The sequence below is a fragment of the Telmatherina bonti genome, assembly GCF_933228915.1.
Source record: "Telmatherina bonti genome assembly, chromosome: 21".
Lineage (NCBI taxonomy): Eukaryota > Metazoa > Chordata > Actinopteri > Atheriniformes > Telmatherinidae > Telmatherina > Telmatherina bonti.
The window spans coordinates 10592946-10603986 of NC_136630.1; the positions used below are offsets into that span (position 1 = coordinate 10592946).

General features: G+C 36.0%; 1 protein-coding gene across 1 annotated transcript; it reads left to right on the forward strand.

Moving 5' to 3' along the window:
• Window positions 1-2371: 2371 nt before the first annotated feature.
• LOC306771866 (alpha-N-acetylgalactosaminide alpha-2,6-sialyltransferase 1-like) lies at window positions 2372-10458 on the forward strand (the record flags this gene model as incomplete). Its single annotated transcript, XM_079261188.1, has 8 exons — window positions 2372-2560; window positions 2854-3016; window positions 4001-4163; window positions 7422-7560; window positions 7643-7746; window positions 9471-9554; window positions 9956-10055; window positions 10249-10458. The coding sequence occupies 8 exons, from the start codon at window positions 2372-2374 to the stop codon at window positions 10456-10458; spliced, it is 1152 nt and encodes a 383-aa protein (XP_079117314.1).
• Window positions 10459-11041: the final 583 nt, after the last annotated feature.

Sequence of the window (11041 nt, forward strand, 5' to 3'; positions counted from 1 at the left end):
GTTCATTGCACATAAAAGCCCCCCCCCCCCCCCCCCCCCAGTGATCCCTCCCCGCTGCAGATGTGCTTCTCGTGGGGTGTGGATGGACCTGACGAAAAAGAAGTTTTTTCTTGTTCTTGCAGCCTCGAGAGCAAGAACTCAGTTCTTGCTTTTTGTGGAGGATGTAACAAGCTATACCAGGGGTCGGCAACCCAAAATGTTGAAAGAGCCATATTGGACCAAAAAAAACAAATATGTCTGGAGCCGCAAATAATTAAAAGCCTTATATAAGCCTTATCATGAAGGCAACACGTGCTTTATGTATCTATATTAGCTATATTAGCCTACTATCAAAATGACTAAGTTGGCTACAAATACATAATGAGCCTTAATGATAAAATGTTTATTTTCCCCGCTGCGCATCCTGTAGAGAATGACGCACCACGTGATTACTCGGTTGTACGATGCCGCCACGTTTAACTTCATTACAATATTAATTAATTAATTTTTCGTTGCATTGATCAAATTAAAACAATGCAATAAAGAAATCTGATTTTTTTTAATGTCATTTTTATTTTTAAGAATTCGAAAACAACAAAATGGAATGTGCATAACGCGCCCCTTATTTGGGTAACAAACAGAGCGCAAAAAAACGCAGCCTGCATTTATAAAAAATAAACCAACAGCCTTTTAAAAAAAAAAAAAAAAAAAAAAAAAAAAAAAGGTAAAGTATATCAAATCAAATGAATACAGTTTGATTTCTGTCAAGCAAGTCAGTGCAAGGGTAAAACGCAGCAGCGTCCTCTTCTCTTTAGACACGCAACCAACGCAGCCATCCTCCGACCTGAGCACCATTACCAAGTGTCATTCCAGATATATACTGACAAAAATCAGAAATCATTTTTATAAAAACAGCCACTTTGTTACTCAGTCTGTGTCTATGAAGGATGATGTTCTTACCCGTTTAATGTTACTTCTGTTGTCGGACATCACTGGTCAGCTTCTAAACATGTAAGATGTAACTTGTGCTGAATTAATGTCCTTGATTTGCTGATCGGTAATGTTGCCTGTCATTTTAATGGTCCTTTCCTTCACTGTCTTAGCGGAGAGGGGCATGTCTTTGATTTTCTGTATTATCTCAGTTTTGTTTTTGAAGTCTGGAAATACATGTTCTGATATGCTGATGACTGACTCCTTCATGTAGTCACCATCTGTGAACGGGTTTCCACGCTTTATTATCTCCCGGGTTGAAACAAAACTTAAATCTATTTTTGCGCCTCTCGAATTTCTCCAGAAGTAATGCAATCGTACATGCTTTCCCTGGAAATGTCTTTCCACATGACTCTTTTTGTTATTTGACAACTTCTCGCTTCAGAGCAAACATTTAGGCAATCCTTCCGCATTGGCAATGAATACAAATGCAGTCCAAGAAACGTTGAATCCTCTGTTCTCCTCGGTTATTTTTCTCTTTTTCCCTTTGGGATCCATGTCCCATCACACAGTCGCCGGTTTTGTTTACAACAAACACCTGCCTAGCATCCCGCGCTGCTGATAGGCTACGCGTGTCGCAGGCTATGACGCAAATCTTCCTTGACAGAAATGCTCAAATTTAATATTTATTCTGCACATTTTTACAGCGCTGGAAAACGTTAAGAATGTTTGTGTTATGTTTGTCCTCATACAAAACTATATCAAAACAAAAATATATATCCCTCCCCCATCTTTTTCCATTTTTTAAACATTTTTGAAAAAGCTCCAGGGAGCCACTAGGGCAGCGCTAAAGAGCCGCATGCGACTCCAGAGCCGCGGGTTGCTGACCCCTGAGCTATACAATAGCCCTGCCTAGTCACTTCAGAGGCAGAGCATCAAACATTTCAGTCTGCTTTTCCACCTGGTTATTAAGCGTCTTGTCTGGGTTGTCTAAAGGGTGTGATTAAGGAAGATTAAGCAGGCATGAAGGCTTTTTTTTGTTTAACTTCTGCCAAAAGTTGGTGATTTGTGCGTGTTTAATCAAAGTGCAAGGCTTCCACTCAGGGATGGCAGGTCAGACTCTTAAGATTAGTTTTTTCCTTCTGATTATTTCAGTAAGCATTCTTCTTTTCATTCTGACAAGGGAACATTTATCAAAAAGCATCAGGTAAGCTGTGTTTTTATACATTTTGTGACCAAAAACCCGAAAGAAAAGGTTTCAAACTTACAACTTTTTTATATCAGTCTCTAAATTTGTTCCTTTTTGTTCAGGACACGGCATTTATCCTGCTAATAGTTTTCTGTTGCTTTAAAATGCAGCTGGAAATACTTTTCAAGAAACCTCCGGCCCAGAGAAAAAGGCAGCTCTTTGGACAGTTTTGAGCAAGAGAAAGGAAACTGGACTCTGCCTTCTGTTTTGTTCATGTCACACAAAGCAAAAAATGCTGATACAACCCAGAGGAGCTCAGAGACTAAACTAAAAAACGGTCTGATTACAACATCCCCACAAGCTGAGACTCCTATTCCCATTATATCCCATAAATCCTTCAGCAGGCTTCCTCAGTGGGATTTTGAAGATGTTTATAAGGAAGATGCCCCACCTAGACTGACGGTAAGTATGTTAAGACAGTAAACCAAAAAAAATGTGAAACCTTTCTGGGTGTGGTGAGCATATGTGAGGTCAGGTAAGCCCTGCATTCACCTGTGAGCGTTTGATTTTCTGCTTGCTTTTTGTTTTTTATTCATTTTTTTCACATCTTGAGCTACAATCAGTTGGTTTGAATGACTTCTTTTTGTGCATCTCTATCTTTTGTTTCCTGAGTTTTCATTAAATGAGTTGTAGCCACATAAACATTTTCTCTTTTAGTTTTGTCTTGTAAATAAATTTGTTTTTATCATATTCAGACCTGTGCTCAGTCTCTGCGGAACTCAAAGGATGAGGCTTTCCAAAAGACTTTTCTTCCCAACATACGTTTGTTTCTGCACAAAGACAATATTAACATGAGGGAGTGGAACCGACTGTCACATTTCAACAATCCTTTTGGTTTTATGGAATTAAACTACAGTGGTAGGTCTTTCTTTGTGTGTGTGGGGCAGACTTTTGCTGAGTCAATATTTGATTATAGCTTTATGAAAATGATGAGAAGCAGACCGGTATTTTAATTCCTTAGATATTTCCAAACTTTGCCTTGTAGTTGCAAGTTTAGCGGATCTTTTGATTTCATTTTTTGTCAGGGTAAATTTGTCCCAAATACTTTCCAGAGACATATAAATGCTTCAGTGATTTTAATGATGCAAATTCAAGAAAAAACAGTATACTTTAGTGAAGTATTTACAGTGGAAAATGCTATCTTAGTTATCATTTCCTTTCATTTTATTTATACTCTGAACTTGAACAACTAAACTTACTACTAAACTAAACTTATTACTGTCGCAAAGGCAGGAATAAAGATGTCACGTCAGTGTTATTCCATGCAAACAAGTTTATTAATGGGTTTTTTTTCATATATATATGCTTTTATGAGTTGTTTAAACAATCAGAAACTCTGACATACTGAAAGGTACGTTGCCGAGGCTCTTTTATAAGCTGAAACATTGTTCTTAACACCAGATTGGATGGAACCAGTGTTTATCTTTTTACCCTGCCATAAAACAGTGAGAGCACAGTAGTCAGTCATTGCTTTACTCTTCAGATGTCCCAACATAGTGAATATCTGCAGTGGATAGATTATTGAAACAACTGATAAACAGATGACTGATTCTGTTATAAACATGAAAAGACCTTTACTTTGAGCATTTACAGCTAAACAGCAAGCTGAAACTTGCTTTAAAGATCTATAAACCTAAAATGGCTGATAATTCTTTCTAGATTTAAGTTAACAGGTGTAGTTCTGTTTTCATATTATAATTTGAGATATTGTTAAGGAAATTCAGTCAGATGCTTCAGCTGATATTAGCAAACATTATGTTTTATTTTATCAGCACATTACTGGGCTTAAACAGCAACCACAAAAACAACAGAGTTTCTGTTCATATTTTCATTTGTTTGCAGATGTAATGGCTTCAGTGAAACTGATTCCAAAACCAAAAGAGCCTCTGCTCCTTCCAACACCAGCCGCTAATGGCTGTGTTCACTGTGCTGTGGTGGGCACTGCAGGAATCCTCAATGGATCAAAACTTGGGGCTGAGATTGATGCTCATGATTACGTGTTTCGGTAAGACAGTGGGAGAAATAATCCTATTTACTGAGACTGTTCTATAATAAGATTGTAAAGCCAAGACTTAACTGTAATAAATTGTGGGGACTGTATTTCACACATTTGTTATTTTTGCATGATGCACAGGTAAACACACTTAGCACTGCCTGTTCCAGCTGAGATTGTATTCAACCTTGGGTGTGATCCCATTTGAATGTGATTTGGACAAGTGCATACACATGCACCAATTCTGACAATATATGACTGTACAGCCTACTAATGAAATAGCACATTTTTTATTTCTATATTCATTAGATATTTTTTCAAATGAGACATCTTTTTCAAGTCATTATGACTTTTTTTTTTTTTTAACTCTGTTGGACTAAGTGAACTGAACCAGTTTTAGTCTAAATAGCAAAAAAAAAAACAAAAAAACAGCTGTTTTGGGTCAACTATGCTTCGCTGGTGTCAGCTTGGAAAATGTCTCAAGCAGAGCCAAAGAGAGCTGCCCAGAAAAATAGTATGTTTACCTATTAGCTAAAGGAGAATGTAGCAAAATTACAATTTCAAGTATTTTAAAGCAAGAATGATGTAAGTGTGTGACCACTACTTTAATCTTTATTCAAATGATTACAAAATTTCAGTAATGTGTGTTATTTCTCAAGCTGCAACACTTATCCATGTACTATTCCAGTAAGAGTATTTCTGCTTTTTAAAATAGAAAAGTTTAGGTTTGATTTTGACAGTAAAGACATAGAGTTGTCCACAAAGTCCCCTGGAAGAAAACTGCTTTGCTTTGACCCCACGGTAAGCCTATAAGAAATCAGTTACACATACTAACCAACTTAATAAAACACTGAATGAAAATGAGACCATTAACATAATTGTAGACTCAATGATAATCTATTGTTACTATATATATATATATATATATATATATATATATTATTTATAGCAACATTAATTTTGCTGAATAAAAAATAACTTTGACCAATTACAGTTGCATAGAAGTAAGCAAAAAAGTTACATTTTTTCATTATTCTTATTTTAATTAAATATGTTAAAATTATTTGATCTTTTTTCTGTTCTTAACAAAAATGCCATTTTATTCATCTTTACAATATCAGGTCAGGTAATCATTTTAGTGTGTTATATAATTAATTTGAGTGGAACAAAATCATAATAAAGATGTTTAAAAAATTTCTTTTAAGCTCAGTGAAACCATTATTATGTGCCAGGTTTTTTGTTTGTTTGTTTTTTCGTTTAAAAAGAAAAAAAAAGTTTTATTATGAAACCAAGGTTGAATTTTGTTTCTTTGTATGTTTTTGTTTATTTTCAATTTTCTATTACTCATTCCCTATTCATAGCAATTAATTATGGTCTTTACATGCGTTACTGCAGCTAAAAACATTTTCCAGACTCAGTGTACAGTTGCATTTCTAAGTATAGCTCTAACAATGCTGAGACATTATATCATTTACCACTGTTAACCATCATGCAGCTACAGCATAACAGAACACTATGATGTTTAAATATATATTGTTTATATTACAGACTACAGTTCACCAAATAAAGTGTTGTTCTGGAGACAATTACTGTTGCAGGAACCATTTCAGAAGTTGTTTTAAGAACTTTAGCAACTATTTCCACTTGCTTTCTGTGGACAGATGACAAGACAATAAACTTTTATTTAACTGTATTAAATTTGAGAGTGACCTGTCTAAGAGGACAGCACCGGGTGTCATGAAAAGGAAACATACAACTGCAAAATACAATTTAACAATGAATCATGAAGACGAATAATTTCGCAATGATATATAATTTAAATTAGAAACTCAATGAGCTCTGGTGTTTTCAGCTTAGATTGTAAGACTTTCCAGGTTGAGTACAATGCAAATATTTTAAAGAACCATTTATGAGCATTAAGATGTGTTTCATGGCCTGGATGATATGACTGTAAGCATTGTAATGTTGCAAAGAGTCTAACTTCTAAAGGCATGTTATCAACAACCTTTGTTAGAATATAAGTAAATTAAGCTTAGCTGCAGGAATCTGTGAGGTCAACAGATTTGTATTAGGAGACATATACACATATACATATATATATATATATATATATATATATATATATACACACACACACACACGTGTGTATATGTGCATATGTATATAATTGTAAGGAGTAGAAAGTACAGACAATTGTACAAAAATGTGAGGAGTAGAAGTAGAAAGTTGTCTATGACATAATTACTGCACAAAAGGATAGATACTCCACATTTTTACTTAAGGTAACAAAGTACTTGTACTTTATTGCTTGACTCCTCTGGTAGGGACATAAGGCACAAACACCCAGCTATTTTCACCTTCTTCTGTTTTTTTGTTGCTTTTTTGTTTTTGTTTTTTTCTTACTTGCACTGACATGAAAGAATAAAATAGGTCAGATTTATGGGTATATATAATGAGTGACCCTGAGGATCCGTAATTCAGCCACACACAGGGAGTTCTGGACAAATGACCAGTTTATTGGTGAAGGAGTATGAACAGAAGATCAGTCCAGGGGAGTGGTCTGCAGAAGAAACCAGGCAACAGCTGGGAGGTAAACGGGATGGCAAAATACTCATCCAGGCAAAGACAAGGCTCAGAAGAGCCAAAAGGTAGCGGTGTCCGTCGAGGGCAAGGCAAGTAGGGTAATCCAGGGGCATGAAGCAGAGGGTCGGCAACTGAGGAACAATCCGTAGAACACTGGAACAAAACTAGACATAGGTCTGATTATTATCTGGCAGAAAAGGAGGGATTGGAGGGAGCTTAAGTAGGCAGTGAGAGAAAAGGAAACCAGGAGAACTGAATGAGGTAGCAGAGGCAATTAGGAAGCCAGCAGGTGGATCGAGTAATCAATGATGAGCGCCAGGAGATCAGGGTGGCAAAAACATGACAGGTATGCACAAAAACATCAGAATATTGAGAAGAAATGTCGTTGTGTTAATCTGATTTCTGGTCATCAGAAAAATGCAATTATCTGATTAGGCATATCAGTTTACATGATAACTTGAATGATGACCAGATTCTTAGTTTGCATGTAAATGTGATGATTGTCTCTCTTTGAAAACAAGTAGATACTTGTAATCAGTAAACCTTCCTGGTGAAATAAAAGTCAAAGAAACTGTTTGGTGTATCTCAGTCTAAGTTGGCATAAGGATTATATGAGTTTGCTAAAAAAAAATCTGCCATAGGTCACTGTCTGAAAAATCATTTTCTTGGATTTGTTTGCCTCATTAGGATGAATGGTGCGATCATTCAGGGTTATGAGGAAGACATTGGGAACCGGACATCAGTATATGTTCACACAGCCCATTCCATCACAGCCTCGCCTTATTTCTTCAAGAAGTATGGATACACATCAGCTCCACATGATGAGGTACTTAAACTACAACAACTTAGTGGTATAGCTTGTTTTCTCCATGATTAAAATATTTTCACTCTCCTCTCCTTTTCGGCAGGGTATAAAGTATGTCCTAATTCCTGAGGGGATGAGGGATTTCCAGTGGCTTGAAGGTCTTCTCAAAGGAGAGAAGATCTCTGCTGGCAAATATGTCAACAAAGAGTAAATATCGCCCCAAGAGTTTTAATTTTATTTGCATTTTATTTATAAATAAATAAATCCCTTCATAAATCTATTTTCTATCCCAGCTTCACCTTGTTCAGGGTTGCAGCTGTCATAGGGCAAGAACTGGGTTACACCCTGTACAGGTCACCAGTAAAGGGAAAACGTATTAGTGAAATATTCCACATCAGAAGGGTTACTCTATAATTTTGTAAACACTCAGTTATGTGTTTTAAGGCTTAAACAGTCATCTACTGGTGTAGTATTCCCTTAACGAGTCACGAGGTAACACAGAACTCCAGCTTAAAGGCAGAGTATGTAAGATTTCAAGGCGATTCTTTCCACCACCAGGTGGCAAACACCAGGTCGTGAGCAAAACCACAAAACTGCTACCTCCACAAACGACCACAGGTTGGCAGTAATGAGCAAAACTGACCCCTCACCCCTCCTCCTTGCCAGCCCCAATGAGGGCAGGAATCGCTTGTGAGTTGTAGCTCAAAGCCGCTCTGCAATAAATGGACTTATACTCCCCCTACTGGTGGAAAAAAGTACTTTTTTTTTTTTTTTTTTTTTTTTTTTACTGGTCAGAAAACATTCAAGAAGGGTCTTTGTCATTAATTAAACTTGTAATTTAATAACACATCAAATATGAACAGACTGGAACCTACATGTTTAAAAAAAACTATCTAATTATGATTGTAGTTATTTTTTTAGTTAATTTATTTGGAAAATATTGAAAATCTTACATACTCCACCTTTAAAGCAACCTTGCACAAGTTCCCAAACCTAAAACTCAATGCTTCTGAGTCATTGTAAAGGTACTTTGACATTAATTATGTTACATTTGTGAAGCCATCATTTCCCAGTAGTATTCTGGGGCTGAGATACCTCACAACTATCTATTCCAGCCCAGCATGTCATGACAGCTGTGTTTTGCTTTACGGTCCTCTTTCAAGTGCCAGAAACTGGATATCAGTACAGTAATCACTTTTACCTCACAGCATGGCTGATTCAGCAAAGAAAACCAAGAGCAGGGATGCCTTGAGTCAGTACTCGAGCTCCACTGTCCTGCAGATTTTGGATTTTTCCTGCAGCCACACACCTGAATCAGACTAATGGAAGAACATTTGTCAGTGCTTGACAACAAGCTTTTGAAAAGAGACATTTCATTTTAATCAGGTGTGTGGAAGAATAGAAATATTGAAAACTTGTAGGATTGCAGCCCTTTGAGAACCAAAGCTGGACACCTCTGTCCAAGAGGAAGTGAGAAGAAGAACAGAGGAAGAGATAAGATAAGAATCAACAATGGAGAGACTTTAACAATGCAGCTAAGAAAAGGCATGCAAGACAGATCCACACTCAGTCTTCATTGAGAGGTGCCAAAGTTCAGTAGTGCCACTGTATCTGTATTTTTTTTTTATTCATGGAGGTTCATTATGAAGTTCCTCAGGGGCCATATTAACACCCATGAAAATACATAAAACATATCAATGCCAGTATTCAGAGCATCTACAGACCAATGCAAACAGGAAGCAAAGAGTTTCTTGTCGGTTTGAGGTAGAAACAAGTACGGAATTTGACAGGCACTCATGTCCTGGGAAAACAATGTAAAAATATCTATTTTTCATTGTTTAGTTGCATGTAGCATAATACATAATATGTCCAAAAACTAATCATCTCATCCTTCTGTAACAACCTCCATCTTTTGTGTTTTAACTCTCCAGGCCCAGGACTTACTATTCAGGGCAGTACAATGAGAGTCGTTTCTACGTTTTGCACCAGGATTTCCTCCGATATGTTCGAAACAGGTCAGGCTTCACATATTTTATGGTTAAAAAAATGAGAACTTTAAGGAGTCTCAGTCGGTTCATGTTTTTTCTAGCAGTTGTTGTACAATGATGCAGGTCCGAATGTCTCAAAATTAGAATAAACAACAGTAAGTTAATATCGGACTGAAGCAAAAGAAAATCCCAACTTTCTAACTAGAAATTTCTATAGAAACTAAATAGTGAAGGAACAATCAGGCATGGAATGACGATACATGCACCCAAGAGATAACACATGGTCCAAAACCAACCAAACATACGGTATAAACCAAGATATTGTTTTTTTTGTTTCTGCATTACATGTCCATGATGTGCCTCATTTATCCATAAACAAAAAGTTCTAATTTGTTTGGACTTCCTTTGACACCTGTCTTTTTCCACAGATTTTTACGGTCAAGTAATCTAAACACTACATTCTGGCCAGTTGTTCGACCAACCAATGGCGCATTTACTCTCTTCCTGGCTTTACACATATGTGACACAGTAAGTTAATATTAATGTACCTTTTAAACATAGAAGGAATATTGATATCAATATGTTTATGTCTGCAAAAAATATATCTCTACATGATGGCTAAGAATAATATCAGCTATGGGAACGCCATTGTATAAAAGCCCATATACCAAATGTAATGTTTATATGTGCTATTTATTTATTAATAATATGTCATTTCCAGGTGAGTGCATATGGATTCATGACTGAGGACTACAATAAATACTCCAACTATTATTTTCAAAAACAAATTAAAAGCAATTTAGTTTTCTACATCAACCATGACTATACTTTGGAAAAGGATTTGTGGAAGAGCCTACATGACAGAAAAATAATTTATTTATATCAAAGAAATGCACCACAGAAAAAGACAGAGACGCTTAATGAAAGCTGAAATTCCATGATACCATGAAATTATGCTGGAAAAATGCACTTTCCAAAAAATATCTCCTGTCTCCACGCTTTTATGTCGGTCAAGCATTATTAATGTACATTGTAGACAAATTGTGCAAGAACATTAAATGAAAAATTAAGAATTTTTTTTCTTTGGTTTATAATATAGAATATAATGTTTGTTTTCCTGTTCAATGAATCACTGAGGCGCAACACTTCCCTCAGCAAGGAGTCATATAAGCCTATATGGCAACTGTAACAGTGTCAACCTTTGTATATTTATATATATACTAATGTAAATAAATGGGGGGAGGGGTTCATTTTTCAATGAACCCCTCCCCCCATCAAGAAATATTAAAATTTCTGTTTCGGCCTTTACAATGTTCTTCTTTGTGAGACAAAAATTGTTTAAAAAGTTAAAAAAAAATTAAAATTTTAAAAAAAAATTTTAAAAAGTTGTGACCATCTGAAGCCAACTATAGAGATGCTGGTGTGGACGTAGTACACTTTGAACCACGTGACTGTTGGATTATTAGTTTTAAAGGTGTATTTTGTACCTGTTTTATTTGTTGACCATAAAACTT